The sequence below is a fragment of the Equus przewalskii genome, chromosome 29, assembly GCF_037783145.1.
Source record: "Equus przewalskii isolate Varuska chromosome 29, EquPr2, whole genome shotgun sequence".
Lineage (NCBI taxonomy): Eukaryota > Metazoa > Chordata > Mammalia > Perissodactyla > Equidae > Equus > Equus przewalskii.
In genome coordinates this window covers 37,183,994-37,200,938 of record NC_091859.1, presented here as the reverse complement: position 1 = coordinate 37,200,938, position 16,945 = coordinate 37,183,994, and the positions used below count along the sequence as shown (strand labels likewise).

General features: G+C 39.6%; 1 protein-coding gene across 19 annotated transcripts in view; it reads left to right on the top strand.

Moving 5' to 3' along the window:
• The window catches only part of ENTHD1 (ENTH domain containing 1), a 154,215-nt gene that overhangs the window by 73,922 nt on the left and 63,348 nt on the right, over positions 1-16,945 (top strand). For 10 of the 19 annotated variants that reach the window (XM_070600131.1, XM_070600135.1, XM_070600125.1 and 7 more), the window contains one exon: positions 3,350-3,592. In XM_070600131.1, coding sequence (XP_070456232.1) covers positions 3,350-3,592 — 243 coding nt within the window. Of the gene's footprint in view, positions 1-3,349; positions 3,593-5,831; positions 5,931-16,945 lie in introns of all 19 variants that reach the window. The other 9 variants (XM_070600129.1, XM_070600126.1, XM_070600121.1 and 6 more) reach the window with 1 other exon arrangement.

Here is a 16,945-nt window from a genome sequence, read left to right as displayed (position 1 = left end):
TGTCTGTCCAGAGTTGTTCTAGTGATTTGTATGTCCTTGTCCTTTGCCTTGAGTTTGAGGAGACTCCTCAAGTTGGCCTTCTACTCGCTCATTTTTCTGTCCTGTTGACCCTCCCCTCGCTCCACTGTGTCTTTCTAATGGGAGTTGCCAGTGGTACCCTTTGGCGGTAGTGATGGGCATGTGACTTTCAAGCTGGGCCAATCAGAGTCGTTCTCCTGCATTTTTCAAATTTGAATGAAGGAAGAAGGAGACTTCTCAGGTGGCAGAGTGTGAGGTGGGAATCTGGAGCTGTTTGTGGTCATATTCATATCCAGATTGAAGAAGCCAACTGCAAGAGAAGAAAATGAAAGCATTACCCAGAGAAGCAGGGATGGGAGAGGGAAAAAGAGTCCTGGAAGTTTTCCGGTGCCTGCTTCATTTGTACCTGAGGCCCAGTTGCAACTCCTGGTTCTCCCACTGCCTTTGCCTTCGCCACTTCAAATTGAGTTTCTGTCACTTATAACCAGAGTCCTAATTAAAACAGTATATAGCTTTATTTTTATTTTAACCTTCACCTCAGCCAACAAGCTTTTCCTCTTTCTGTGTTTGATATAATATCTTTGCATATCGATCTGTTGCGTAATTTATTTCAGAGGACCCGTGTTTCCCCCCCCCGCCTCTCCTTCTCCCCCTCCCTTCCCCTTCTTCCTCCCCCTTTTTTCTTTCTTTCTCTTTTTCCGACACAAGCAGTTGCTGCCTAAGTTAATCTATTTCCAGTACTATTCTATTTTAGTACTATGTCCTCCTTCCTTTCTTTTCAGAAACATACTGGTTAGAAATGAATAGATGCCATTTTATTATTACTTATCCTTGAAGCAGATTATTGGATTCTTGGATTTTTTGCTTTCAACTTGGATGCTCTAGAATAGCCAGGTTCCTCCTCTTTGGCATCTCCAGGGTGGTGGGGAGGTAGCCGGGCTGTGGGCAGCCTTGAGTGGAAAGTTCACTTCCCTACTTTCTGTAAAATGCTATGGCCTGACCTTCCTGATGCTGCAGACTGCTGTGTCAGGGAGCAGCCCTGCTGTTCAGGGAGAAGGCCTCTATCGTTGGGGCTGGCTTTCTGCTTCATGTACCTGCTCCTCCCTTTGAACTGTTGCAGCTACCCTCACATCCCACCAATCCGTGTAGACTCCAAGTAGAATATTAGCATTCCACATCTTTCCCATAGTTTCTAGTTCTAACCTTTTCTAATTAGGGGGGTTGCAATAAATTGTTTTAGGTCAAGCAGCTTTCTCAGGCAGCTAAGTTGTAAATTGGCATTCAGTATGTTTCATCCATCTGGTTCCGCTTTTACTATGTCAAGGAGAAAATTGAGATTTTTTTAGTAATTTGCTCCTTTTATTGATTCGTTCACTCAGTAAATAGTGATTGAGCATCTACTGTGTGCCCATTGCTCTTCTAAGACACCAAAGATACTAGGTGAATGAGATTCTCTGCCCTCGTGGAGCTTATATTCTAGATGAGGAAACAAACAATAAACAAGTAGACGAATAAATACATAGTATTGTATTAGATAGTGATAAATACCGAGGTGAAAAATAAAGCAGGACAGGGGAATAGAGAGTGATGGCAGTGGGGCGACTTCAGAGAGAGTGGGCAGAAGGCAGGCTTCTCTGAGGAGGGGACATTTGGGTAGAGACCTGAACGAATCAGGGATCTAGCCATGCGAAGAGTTCCTAGCAGAAACAACAGCCAGCATACAGCTCTAAGGAGGTGAAAGGTGTGGTGCGATTGTAGACTGAGGCGGCCAGGGTGCCTGGAGAGGAGTAGGGAGGGGCACAGTGGAAGCGAAGGAGCGCGTGGAGTTAGGAAGGGGAAAACAAGCTTTCACCATCCCCCGCCCCGAACCCACCCAAAGCAAGCTGTGTCAGTTATCTGGAGGTACGTAGTGTCTGGCACATTGTCCCCAAAGGCTGATAGTCACAGCAGGCTTCTGTCATGTGACACTGAGTGGTAACCGAAAACACTGGGATTTTTTGGTTATGGACTCTAAGCTTATTGTAGGAAGTTAAGAGTGTTTAGAATGAGAAGGTTTGAAGCAGTTATAAAAGAAGTTTGGAAGGAAGAAATGATTAAGAAGTGAGGTTAGATAAAATAATCTTGGAAGAGGTGACAACTTGAGCAAAGGTTTCTGACACTGTCCATCTCAATCCTTAATGAAACGACTGGCAGTTAGAGAACATTGTTGGCCCCTGTCGTCTGAATATACCCTGACTTTGACCATATCTCATTACCTCTACTAATAGTAAATTATGATTGGAAACATTAAAACCTTAATTCCTCACACTTGGAGCCCGAAATGTGCATAGTACTGGATCTTTAGGGACTTTTCGGTTTACTTCTACAAGAAGCCTTGGGAAGAAATGAGATGTTAATATGAACTAGCCATAAGATATGGAGAAGTAAGGCATTTCCTTTATAATTTATCTTGGGAGAGGGTTAAGAATAACAATAATACTGTATATTTGAATGAGTATACTTTTATATCTGTGAATTAGACTGAACAGATATGCTTATACTGGTTTTTAGACAGGAAACTCAGGCCCAGACAGGCCACCTGACTGGCTGAGAGTCACACAGCTGTTTAAGGGCAGCACCAGGGCTAGAATTCAGATCTTAGACTGTGCTCTGGTATCTACTAATGGCATCAAGTTGTTATGATAGGATGTTAGTCAAAGAAGAGCCAATTGCCCTTCCTTCTCTTGTTCCACCTCAATTGTACCTCTCTAAGGTAACAGATACTGACAATCTTGTGGGTGCACAGCTGGCCATCTGCCTGCCCATCCATCCATTCACGCATGTATGCATGCATCCACCCATCCATCCATCCGTCCTGGTATTTCTCTACTGCTCTCTTCTGTATACCTATATAGTGGTTTATTTCTCTGTGCTTTAGAGATTTGAATCATGCTATGCATATTTCTTTAAATCTTTAGCCATATGTCATGGTCATACATCTTGGTCAGTGCATCTAGCTCTAAATCATTCCTCTTCTTTGTATGCCTATATTGTTTGATTTATTGCATAGTACATATTGCTTTTAAAAGGAAAATCCAATAGCATGTTTTAAGTGAAAAATGTAATGCCAATATATAATGTGATTTCATCATATATTTATTTGCTTCTTAAAGTATAAGAAAAGGAGTATAGTTATTGACAATTCTAATGAAACTTAGGTTTCCCCCTACATTTGCTACAGATTTTTTCACTTTACTCACATTTTCATTTTTTCCTAATTTTCTTTAGAATGAAAATTAATTGTAGCCTAATTTAATATTTTCTTTACTAAGCAATTTGATGTATTTTTCAGGTTATTATATCCGGGAAAAGTCTAAGCAAGTCATAACATTGCTGATGGATGAGCAGTTGCTGCATAAAGAGAGGGAAATAGCGTGTCGGACAAGACGGCGTACCTCCTACTCTATGACATTTCCTAAAAGAGTGCCTGGGACTGGCAACTCACCGACCGCATGCGCTTCTGCTCCTACACCAGAAATTCCTGCTTCAGAGAGGAAGCATAAGCTGCTTAAGGTTGCAAGGCTATGTAATAAAAGTACGTATAATGAACATTGGCCTAAAATGCAGTAGGTATCATTTAAGAACAACTAAAAATATAAAACGTTAGGTTTTAGTACTAAAGTATTAATACTATATTAGTACTGCTGTTACTATATTAGACCTCATAATATAGCGAACAAAGATGAAGAACAATATTCAGTAGAAAATTGATGATTATTTTCTGAATGCAATTATCTGGGATTCAAATAAACTGTTTTTGAGCTTTAAAGGTATTGAACTGGTGACTGCAGTATTTGGCATCATGATTCAATTTTAAGATTTAATCTGGAATGTGAAGGAGAACTGTTTTCTGAGACTGGGGGTCTGGGTGTGCATTTGTGCTATTTGATCCTACAAATCAAGAAGTTGACATTTGCTCATATGTGCCTCAAAATTCTGAAAGTGCTCTAAGACTCTTCCAGGATAGTACCTTGTGTTATATAATCCTTTCCTTTGCTTAAAGCTTTAAGTCTGGACTACTAAACTTTAAAAAAAAGGATTTATTTAAAATATAATGTTATAATAGAAATCAGCAAGAAAACGAAACTATCTTTTCTACCAAAGTTGCTAAAGCATAAAGGAATGTCATTTTGCCTGAACTTCTCCAGTTAAAACCCTGTTGAAAAGTTGTGTATGAGGAATGGACTGTTGGAGGAAGCAAAAACGTTGATGAAATGTGGCTTAGATAACTGCCCCTTGAAAGGAATTAAACTTCGTGCCATGAGTGAGGGCGTAGCAGGAGTAAGAGACAGCTACAAGTGTTTTCAGAGGCTTGCCTCCTGGCTTTATCATATAAATCTATTAATCAAGATCCTGCAAGAGCTGCAGGTGTTCAATATGAATAGATAGTCCAAAAGTCAGTTAAGTATAGAAATTTAAAAATGTTAATAGTGAGGCTGGCCCTGTAGGCAAGTGGTTAAAGTTCCGTGCCCTGCTCTCTGCTTTGGTGGCCCGGGTTCACAGGTTCAGATCCTGGGTGCAGACCTACTCCACTCGTCAGCCATGCTGTGGAGACATCTCACATACAAAATGGAGGAAGATTGGCACAGATGTCAGTTCAGGGCTAATCTTCCTCAAAGAAAGAAAAGGGGAGAATTGAGAACAGATGTTTGCTCAGGGTGAATCTTCCTCACACACACAAAAATATTAATAGTAATGCCTACAGAAACTAGTCCTGCTAAAAATCATTAAGGTACTTCTCTGACTCAGTCAGGAGTTCTCAAATGTTCACTCAGTTTGTACTTGTGTGCACTGGGGAGATAGAAAGACAGTAAAGGAGGTGGTCATTGTAATTATAATAATAAATACCACACAGATGCTTCTAAAAGCGATGGAACCTCTTTCTTTAGGGTGTCCATTCCTTTGAAATAAAACTCCAAAAGAGACATAGACCCATTCTGAAATTTCTCATGAAAGCTTTAAATTCAAACTGACACTAAAAAGGAGTAGAAGTAAAAGAACCAATTCGGACTCATCCAGAGTTTTCCACCCCTTTTGCTACTTCTTTGTTATCTTTCTTGCTCTTCCTTCCTCCATTTCTTTTCTCTTTCATTATAAACATATATTTATTGAGTTTGTTATTTGAAATTTGGATATCTAGCAGAAATTTAGAGCTACAGCAGTGAGTAAACAAAGACCCTTTCATCCTGGAGCAGATATTCCAGTGGCAGAGACAGATATTAAACACACATAAACAAAACAGATACAAAATACTGTGTCAGATAGTGACAAGTCCTGTAATGAAAAGGAAAGCAGTGTCAAGGGACAGAGAGTGACAGGGCTGGCTTTATTTTAGGTCAGGTAGTGAGGGAAGGCCTTTTGGAGGAGGTGACTATTTAAATAGAGACCTGAGTGAAGGGAGGGAGCAATCCATGTCTGTCTGGGGTGCTCCAGGCAGAGGGAACGGCAGGTGCAAACGCTCTGAAACTGGAGCAAGCTTGGCATGTTTCACTGTGAGCTTAGGAAATGAGTCCCTAAATTGCTGCGGAAGGAGCTCAACTCTGAGCCATTTTTATGATTCATGCAAGGAAATCTACTTTATTGCTTTATAGTCACTGCTTTTTTTTACCCGAAATGATATTCCCCAGCTTTATGACACATCTTATTCACCAGACTGAACTCTGAATGACTTTTGACTATTAAAAAAATAGCAGTCTATCTTCAAATGAAGAAGTTTTGCTGCAATTAATTTTTTTTATACCACACACATGCATTGAGTATCTGCTTTGTTCTAGGCCTTGAAAGCAAGTTGGGTGTATTTCTGCTCTCATGGAGGTTATATCTCGTGATGCATTTCAGTCTGTTTCACAAAAAGACGTTCAAAAAGAGTTTTGGTGAGTGATGGCATCACTGGAGTGAATCTATAGTAAGAGTGCTATTTAAAGTGAATAGTGAGTGTTTGAATGTAAAAGCTGTAGTAAATGTGTTAAAAATATGTTACATTAGCTTTAAATTTCATTTATCCATCTCTCTGTATACACATACATACTAGATATATATGTGTGTGTGTTTTATGTTCAGAAAAGAGTAATTGGGGGCTGGCCCTGTGGCATATTGGTTAAGTTTGGCGCACTTCACTTTGGTGGCCCCAGGTTCGCAGGTTTGGATCCCAGGCGCAGACCTACACCACTCTTCACCTATGCTGTGGCAGTGACCCACATATAAAGTGGAGGAAGATTGGCATGGATGTTAACTCAGGGCTAATCTTCCTTAACAAAAAAGTAAAAATAAATAAATAAAGAGGAATTGGAGTAAGTAAGTTTAGTGATACTAACCATTTCCATGTAGGCATTTGAGTCTGAAACTGAATTTTAAAGGAAGAATGAAAACCGACAGTTTGGTTGGAGGAATAGGAAAGTAAATTGGGGGGGCGTTCTTACTGTGACAGAAGTAGCAAATGAAAACTTGGCGATGAGTGGATCAGTTATGATTCAGCGCACCCACAAATGATTGTAGTAGGGGCTGCAAAAATGGTAGTGGCTTAAACATAATAGGAATTTCTTTCTCTCTTCTAAAAATAATCCAGAACTAGTATTCTAGGACTGATATGGCTCTTTATGTCATGGACCCAGGGCTCTTTCTGTTTTGTTACACCACCAAACTCAGCATGTAACTTCCACTTCATGATCCAAGATGGCTACTTGAGCTCCAGCCAACACATCTGCATTCTACCCAGTAGAAAGGAGGAGAGATTGAAAATAAGAATGCCCCTTCCTTTTAAGGGCACTTACTTAAGTTACTCATAACATTTTGGCTTACATATTATTGTTTAGCACTTAGTCACAGGGACACTTGTACCTGCAGGAGTGGCTGAGAAATGTAGTCTATTTACTGGGCAGCCATGTGCCCAGATTAAAGTTACAGAATCTAGTGTGAAGGAAGGAGAGAATAAATAGAGAAGGCAAGAAATAGTCTCTACCATAGTGGGAAAGAGTACAAACAGGAAATGAATTAATCATAGTAATACATGGTTGTCAGACTAAATGGAACAGAGACTATAAATTTAAATATGTAGAGGGGGCTGGCCCTGTGGCCGAGTGGTTAAGTTCGCCCGCTCCGCTGCAGGCGGCCCAGTGTTTCGTTAGTTCGAATCCTGGGCGCGGACATGGCACTGCTCATCAGACCACGCTGAGGCAGCGTCCCACATGCCACAACTAGAAGAACCCACAATGAAGAATACACAACTATGTACCAGAGGGCTTTGGGGAGAAAAAAAAAAAATCTTATAAATATGTAGAAAAATGTGGTTGAGAGTGCTCAGCGCAGTTCATAAAGGACATAATGAATAGTATTTGGAAATTTCAATTTGATACGACTAGCAACTAGGAACCATTGTGGGTCTTGGAGAACAGAAGGGATGTTTAGCTTAGTCACAGAACTTAGCTTTCTTATTACTGACAACAGCTGTTGGTGGAAGATAATTCTTAGTGCTTTGTGTAGAAATGAAGGAGATGCAAATTGGAGAGAAGCTTTGTAAGAGACAGTTGTTTCAATCCAGGCATCCAGGACCTGCTCTAAGGTTATTTCAATAAGGAAAAGGCAATGTTTAAAGATAGAATATAGAGAGGAGGTGGGCTAAGTAGATGATGTGTTGGAGAAGGAGAGAAATTGAAAATGACTCTAACATTTGAGTTAGAGAAAATGGAGGCAAGTGATGATATCATACAGGTAAATTTCCATCAGAAGGATTTAAAGATGTCTCTAAATTATTGAGTTATAATGAAATGTAAAATTGAATGCACTGCTTGAAATCTGATTCCCAGGCTTTAAGATCAGAGCTGAAACAGCTGTGCCTAGCTCTTTGTGGTAAATTTGCAAGGGAAAAGAGGTACTTTAGAAAAGTCTTGTGCACACATCAGTGCTTCTACTCCTTTTTTTCTATTTCTGGATGTTTTCCCCAAATTTTAATTCTGGTAGATATCCTGGGTAGTTTTTGTTTAGATGATTTTTATACTTGAAGGAAGAGATGAGCTGAAGGATAATTGCTCTTTGATGGCAAGACAGAAACTGTATAAAGCATAGTTATAACTCAGCTTCTCTTAGCTACAAGCATCAGAGTTAGGTCCTTTCTTTAGAGGTAATAATTATAAAAACTATCACCAGAGCCATTGCTTACAACCATGCTAGCAATGCATTACCTCTGTTGGTCATCCAGTCTTCTGTGAAGAGCTCTTTAGTAGTATTATTCTTTGCAATAGAACTTACCTGTATTAGAGAAGGATTAGTCTATGTTAAATGTAATAGCATTCTATATCATGGAAATATTTTCCTAAAAATTATGTATGATTCCTGTTGGACAAAAGTTATGCTTCAAAGAAGTTGTCGGCCCCATGGCTGAGTGGTTAAGTTCGTGCGCTCTGTTGCTGCGGCCCAGGGTTTCACTGGTTCGGATCCTGGGTGCGGACATGGCACCACTCATCAGGCCACACTGAGGCGGAGTCCCACATGCCACAACTAGAAGGACCTGCAACTAGAATGTACAACTATGTACTGGGGGGATTTGGGGAGAAAAAAGAAGAAAGAAAGAAAAAATTTAACTTAGTGAACTAGAAGATATGTCTAAAGTGAATGGAAAATATGAAAGCAATATTAAGACAGAGAATACATCTAGAGAGCAATTACGAGTTACCATGCCAATAAACTGTCCTCGTCAACTGCAGTGGAGGACAGATAACAGTGATACGATATTTTCAAAGTGCTGAGAAAATGATAGCCTATAATTGTATACCCAGCGAAACTGTTATCCAAGGATGAGGGTGAAATGGTCATTTACAGATAAATATGAAAACTGAGAGTTTACCGCCGTTAGGTCTACATTAAAGATTATGCTTCAAAAAGAAGGAAAATTATTCCAGAAGAATGGTTGAAGATGTGAGAGAAAGTAATTAACAAATAGTAAACGTGTATATAAAATAAACACTTTCTGTGTGAAATAGTAGCATCTAACTCTTGAGTTTAAAAAAAAGACAACGAAAATAGTGGGTAGCTGTGGTATATAAGTTGGGAGTTGATCTACAGAGTTATAGTGTTCTAAAGTCCTTGTGTTTTTTCAGAGAAGAGTAAGGATATTATTTGACCCTGAACTTTTTAGGTTAGATGTGCATGATAAACTTCCAAGGGCAAACACTAGAAGAAAAGTAGAGTGCATAAATTCCAAAGAAGTGAGAAAAAATGGAATGAAGAAAAAAATTAAAAATATTATAAAGGCCAAGAATCATAGGTAATGTGGGACAAATGGAAATAAAAAAATAAAATTGCAGGACTAAGTCCAAATATATTAATAATCACAGTAAATATCAATGAATTAAACTATTCTGTTAAAAAGCAGAGATTGCCAAGTTGGGGAAAAAAGAAATCCAGACATATGCTACAAGTATATGTTCCCATAAAGGTTGAAAGCAAATGGGTGGAAAAAGATAAAACAGGCATATAATATATAAAAAAAAGCTGATGTAGCTATATTAATATCAGACAGAGTAGAATTTAAAGCTAAGAGCATTATTAAGGACAATGATACAAGTTTAATTCCCCAGGAAGACTTAACATTTCTAAATGTTAATATACCCAGTAAAATAATCTCAAAGTATATAAAGCAAAAATTGGTAGAACTACAGAAAGAAATGGAAACACCTACCAATATAGTAGATGATTTCAAAACATCTCTCTCAATTATTCATAGGTCAAGTAAATAAAACATTTTTAAAAATATGGATTTTATAATTGATTATGTTATAAATAAAGGTTTAACATTTCAAAGAATCTGTAACACACAGACCACTTTTTCTTTTTTTTTTTTTTAAAGATTTTATTTTTTCCTTTTTCTCCCCAAAGCCCCCTGGTACATAGTTGTGTATTCTTCGTTGTGGGTTCTTCTAGTTGTGGCATGTGGGACGCCGCCTCAGCGTGGTCTGATGAGCAGTGCCATGTCCGCGCCCAGGATTCGAACTAACGAAACACTGGGCCGCCTGCAGCGGAGCAGGCGAACTTAACCACTCGGCCACGGGGCCAGCCCCCACAGACCACTTTTTCTATCAAAAAATGCAGTTGTTTGAATTAAAAAATTGCCATACATTTGAATATGGAAGTATTCTCTTTTTTAAAATCTATTTTATTGAGGTCATTTTGGCTTTTAACATTGTGTAAGTTTCAGGTGTACGTTGTTATATTTCACTTTCTGTATAGATTGCATTGTGTTCATCACCAAAGCCTAGTTTTTATCCATCACTGTACACATTTGCCCCTTTACCCCTTTCACCCTCCCCCCACCCCTTTTCCCCTGGTAACCACTAATCTATTCTCCTTATCTGTATGTTTGTTATCTTCCACATACCAGAGAGATCATATGGTATTTGTCTTTCTCTGTCTGACTTATTTTGCTTAGCAAGATACCTCAGAGTCCATCCATGTTGTTGAAAAGGGCACAGTTTTGTCTTTTTTATGGCTGAGTAGTATTCCATAATAAGTGTTATGTCTTCTTGGTGGAATGTCTCTTTTATCGTTTGTAATGACCATCTTTCTCTCTTGTTGTCTTTTTTATCTTGAAGTCTGCTCTGTCTGATCTAAGTATGGGAACACCTGCTTTTTTTTGCTTGCCATTTGCCTGGAGTATCATCTTCCATCCCTTCATTCTGAGCCTATGTTTGTCTTTAGAGCTGAGATGTGTTTCCTGGAAGGAGCATATTGTTGGGTCTTGTTTTTTAATCCATCGAGCCACCCTGTGTCTTTTGATTGGTGAATTCAATCCATTTACATTTAGGGTGGTTATTGACAAATGAGGGCTTAATACTGGCATTTTATCTTTTGTTTTATGGTTGTTCTATATTTCCATTGTTTCTTTTCCCTGGTATTTCTGACTGCCATTTCAGTTTGGTGTTTTTTTGTGATGGTTTTCTCTTTATTTATGATTTGTGACTCTGCTCTGATTTTTTGTTTTGCGGTTACCATGAGGATTGTATAAAAGATCTCACAGATGAGCTAATCCACTTTCTGATAGCCTCTTATCTCCATTAGCCTAAGCAGGTTCCATCCCTCTCCTCTTCCCCTTGTATGTTTTTGTTTTCGCAAGTTACTCTTTTTTGTGTTGTGAGTTTGTGACCAAATTGAAGTGGTTATAGTTATTTTGGATGCTTTGTCTCCCTTTATCTTTTATTTTATAATTAAGTGTTTGCTAACCTATTCTGATATAGAGCTGCAATTTTCTGGTTTTCTCTATTTATTTTCTTGCTCAAAGCCTTGTATACCTTTGTGGTTTTGTTTCAGGCGGGAACCTCCCTTCATCATTTCTTGTAAGGCAGGTCTAGTGGCAATGAATTTCCTCAGTTTTGTTTGTCTGGGAAAGCTTTTATTTCCCCATCATATCTGAAGGATAATTTTGCTGGATAGAGTATTCTTGGCTGATAGGTTTTGTCTTTTAGTATTTTGAATATATCATTCCACTTTCTCCTAGCCTGTAAGGTTTCTGCTGAGAAATCTGCTGAAAGCCTAATGGGTGTTCTTTTCTAGGTTATTTTCTTCCCTCTTGCTGCCCTTAATATTTTTTTATTTGTCATTGACTTTTGACAGTTTTAACATTATATACTTTGGAGAAGGTCTTTTGCATTGATGTAATTAGGAGTTCTGCTAGCTTCCTGTACTTGCATCAAGTTCCTTCCCTGGGTTTGGGACGTTCACAGCTATTATTTCTTGGAATAAACTCTCTGCTCTTTTCTCCCTCTTCTCTCCCTCTGGGATACTCATAATCCTTATGTTACTTTTCCTAATTGAGTTGGTTATTTCTCAAACAATTTCTTCATTCTTAAAAAATCTTAGTTCTCTCTCCTCCTCCACCTGGATCATTTCTAGGTTTCTATCTTCAAGCTCACTGATTCTCTTCTCCATAAGGTCTGCTCAATTTTTTTTGCTTTCCGCATTATTTTTTATCTCATTAATTGTGTTCTTCATATCCAGAATTTCTGTTTAGTTGTTTTTTAGAGCTTCAGTCTCTTTGGTGAAGTATTCCTCTGTTCATTAATTTCATTCTTGAGCTCATGGAACTGCTTTCTGAGTTTTCTTGTAACTTGTTGAATTTCTTTATGACAGCTACTTTGAGTTCTTTGTCAGTTAGATTGTAACCTTTTGTGACTTCAAGTTTGGTTCCTGGAGAGCTGTCGTTCTCCTTCTGTTCTGCTTTGTGACTGTAGTTCTTCATGGTGTTTGATGAATTGGTCTTCTAATGGTGCATTTGTGGTAGTAACCACCTTTCTTATTTTGGTACAGCTTCAGTGACTTTGGTTCTGAGCTCCTTCTGGTTGTATATGAGAGCCCGCACTTTCCACCCTCCGCTGCCTCTGCTAGAGGAGTTGTCAGTGCCCTCCTTCTGCTGCTTGTGCCTCCGAGGTTGCTAGTGCCTTGCTGCTTTTGATGTTGCTACAGTCTCAGGTGTTGCCACCGTGGTCACCAGGCTATGAGCACTTCTGCTGCTTGTGGGATCACCTTGGTCTTGTGTTCCCCCACTTGCTCTCTACAGGCTCTCCACGGGTGTGGGTGCTGCCACCACATGCACCACCTATGGTGCTGCTCCTGGGTTATCTGGGGGTGCTGGCAACACCACTGCCAGGCATGCTGGGTTCACAGGTCTCGCTGTTGCTGTTGGAGGCCCGGGTTCTTGTATGTAGACACTGCTGCTGGTAGAGCCATTGTCAGGGATGCTGCCACTGGGGGCTGGGTCTCAGGTTCTCCTGTGGTTCCTAAAGCCTCAGGTCACAGGTGCCACCTGCCACTGCTGGGGGAGGAGTAGGTGCTAAGCCACAAGTGTTGTTGCTGGCCCTGCAGTCTCTAGTCACTGGCACCTGCTGGTATGTTTTTAAGACCTCAGATCCAGACACCCTGTCCTTCCTGGGGAAATCCACATTTTGGTTGCTATTCTCACTGCTGGAGAGACCAGCGCCACTACCAGAGGAGGAGGGAATGGTGCTGGGTCTCTGGCTCTGCTGTGTCCTGGAGCCTCAGGACATGTGTGCCTCCTGCCACTGCCTGGGGGCAGGGGGGGGGGGCGGGTGCAGGCAGGGCCCAAACCACAAGTGCTGTGTTTGCCTTTGCAGCCTGTGGTTGCTGGCATGTGCACCAGTGTAAGGATCTTCATTTTGGATCACCACCACCAGGAGAGAGAGAGGGGGCTGCTTCCGTAGTTCCACTGCCTTCTGGAGATCCAGTCTACCCACCTTCAGATATATAGATGGATGGATCGCTCAAGCATTCTGGTGTGCTGCACAGGGAGTCCTTTGTTGGTCGCTGGATGGATGTCTGACTGGTTATAACTTAAGAGGGGAGAGACAAAGAGAATGACTCACTCTGCCGTGATGATAAAGTCAGAAGTATTCTTTTCAGAATCAGGTGGAAGAAAAGGTCCCCATTCTCCTTGCTTCTATTTATCTTTGAACTGGAGGGCCTAGCCATCACGATAAAACAAGTAAGAGAACTTAAAAGCATAAGTATTGAAATGGAAGAAACAAATTTATTTGCAAATGATAGGATTTTCATATAGAAAACTTGAAAAGATCTACAGACATATTAGAAATAATAGAGTTCGAGCAAGATGGCTGGCTGTAAGATCAACACATGAAAATAAAGTTGTATTTCTATATATCAGCAACTAACCATGAACGATTTTTTCAAAAATATCATTTATAATAGAAAAAAATCCTAATCTACTTAGGAATAAATCTTACAAAAGCTATACAAGATCTGTGCACTGAAAATTGTAACACTTAATTGAAATAGATTAAAGAAGGTCTATATAAATGAAAAGATATTCCATGTTTGTTTATTGAAATACTCAATAATGTAAATATCTATTCTTTCTGAATTGCGTAGATTGAGTGGAGGGTTTCTCAGCTTTGGAACTATTGACATTTTAAGCCAGATAATTCTTTGTCGTGGGGCTGTCCTGTGCAGTGTAGGATATTTAGCATTATCTCTGGCCCCTACCCACTAAATGTTATCAGCACACATCCCTTCCTGTTGTGAGAACCGAAAATGTCTGCAGACATTGCCAAATATCCCCTGGGGGCCAAAATTGCCCCCAGTTGAGATTGAGAATTGCACTGACTCAGTGCAATTACAATCAAAATCCAAAGAGGATTTTTAAAATTGAATTTGATGGGCTGATTCCAAAATTTATCTGGAGGAATCAAAAGGTCAAGAATACCCAAAACATTTCTGAAGAAGAAAAAGGTGGAGGGCTTGCCTTTCTAGATAACAAGACTAAAACAGTAGTAGTCATGACCGTATGGTATTGATGCATGGCCAGGTGCATGGACCAGTGGAACAAACTGTAGAGCCCGGAAAACAGACCTTTGCAATTATGTTATCTTAGTATGTGACAGAGCTGGCATTTCACATTGGTGGGCAAGAGATAAACTACTTAATCATACTGGGGCAATTATTTATCCATATGGAAAAAATGAAATTAGGTCTCTACCTCATATCGTGCACAAAAACAAATTCTCGATGAATTAAAGACTTAAAGGTGAAAAACAAAACTTCAAAATGTTTAGAAGAAAATATAGGAGAATATCTTTTTTACATTGGGATAGGGAAGGATTTCTTAAACATAACTGAAAAAGTGCAAACTATTTAAAAAAGGGTTTATAAATTTGACTCTTGTGATAGGCAAAATTCTGAGAATAAGCCCCAATGACCCTTGCCTTTATATAATCCCCTCCCCTTTGAATGTGGGTACATTCAGTATAATGAATTATCACTCGTGTGATTATATGTCAAAAAGGAGTATCCGGATTGGCTTAATGAAATCACATGAACCAGAGTTTTCTCCAGCTGACGGCAGAAGAGGAAGTCAGAGGTTCCAAGTGTGAGAAGGATTTGACACACCCTTACTGGCCTGAAGATGAAGTGATAAGGAATGCAAGTGGCTTCTAGAAGCTGAGAGTGACCCTGGCTGCCAGCCAGTAAGGAAATGGGGGCCTTAGTCCTACAACCACAAGGAACTGAGTTCTGCCAACAACCAGAGTGATCTTGGATGTGGATCCTTCCCCAGGGTCTCCCAGTAAGAGTTCAGCTTGGCTGACACTGGTTTTGGTCTTGTGAGACCCAAAGCAGAGAACCCAGTCAAGCCTGCCTGGACTTCTGACCTGCAGATCGGGGACGTAACAAACGGGTGTTGTTTTAAGCCACTAAGTTTGTGGTTGTTTTCAGCAGCAATAGAATACTAATAAAACTATATTAAATTTAAGAATTTTCTTTTCATCAAAAAACACCATATAAAAAGTAAAAAAGATAGTTACAAACTAGAAGAAAAATTCCAACACATGTAACTGACAAAGGATTAGTATCCAGAATATGCAAAGAATTCCTACAAATCACTAAGAAAAGGACAGCCCAACTGAAAAACAGGGAGGAGATATGGCAAGTATTTCCTAAAAAAGAGGAGGAAGCATGTAAGGCCAAGAAACATATTTTTCAAAATGCTCGACCTTGTATTGATATATAGTAGCAACAATTATAAAATGAAATATATGAAAATATGTAATTTACATAATTTCAAAAACCGTGTAATGCCATATTGTGAGGAATTTCCTTCGTTCCTGAGCTATATTTTCTTCTCCGTTTGGGATCTATTTTGTATGCCATCTTCCTTTCTCTCTTCCTCTCTTACTTTTCTCTCCCTTTCTCCTTCTCTTCTCTTTTCGTTTTTGTCTACTGGAATGTTTGTTTAGTTGCTGAATCATTTCTTTACATCTTGCTGATGCTTAGGTGGCTCTGACTAGGCACTCGATTTTGAAGGCAGTAGATAGTGGTGGTTAAGCCCTCAGGTTCTGGAGCCATACCTCCTGGATGTGAATCCTGATTCAAATTGTGTGGATTATGTGACCTTAGACACATTACTTAAACCTTTGTGCTGCAATTTCATCTTCTGTAAAATGAGGATATAATATAGTTCCTATTATACAGTTGTTGTAAGGAGTAAATGGGTTAATATAAGTATAGCACAATAAATTTGATGTTTATTTGCTCAGATACGCTTAGTGATTTCTTGACTCTCCCACTATATCTGAGACCTTGTTTTCTCCACCAAGTTGCAGTTTGTAGGCCATTTCTTATTTTACCCACTTTTCTGCCACAAAGAGGAGTGGAAGCTCTCATTAGGCCATGTGCAATCCTGTTTAGAATACCTGGACTCTGCTCCATCTTCTGTGTCTTTTGTACAAGATCCTGCTCATTCTGAGTAGTTGGGAAATGTGTCCTGTTCCCATGGGGTGGGGAGATACCCTCGAGCTTCAGATCATCCACCCAATTCAGTAGGAAACTGGCATTCACTTCCATTGAAGTGTTAGCATCTTTATTTACTCACTGTGTTACACTTTTTTTTTTTTTTAGCTAGTTCCACCTCTTCTCAGTCATAAGGAGGGAAAAAAGTATTGTCCATTCAGTTCCCTTTTTTTCCAGACTTGAGGATATTAATGAGAAATCTCAGATTCTTGTCAACTCATCAGTATCACCTTTGGGGGAGAGGGGATGTCCTAGATCTTGTTTCTTTTCTTGGCCACCAGTTCTTTCTTTCTTTTTTTCTTTTAAAAATTACTTTTAGTTATATCTGTTTCCATGTTAGATTGCTGTTGTAAAATTTTTGTATTAGTTTTACTTGGAAAAACGTCTCGTTAAGTATTGGGTGGTGGAAATTCTGTGTCGCAGTTTCACTCCGCTGTCTTAGCCCAGGAGTCAGCCATTGGATGCTTGAACCTGCTTCTGTAGTGGCTGTTTTTCTCCTCGTGCCTGGAGCTGAGCATTTACCACAGTGTGTGGGTTTTCCTGCTTCCCGTTATCCTTAAGTAAGAACTACTGGCAATGTCTC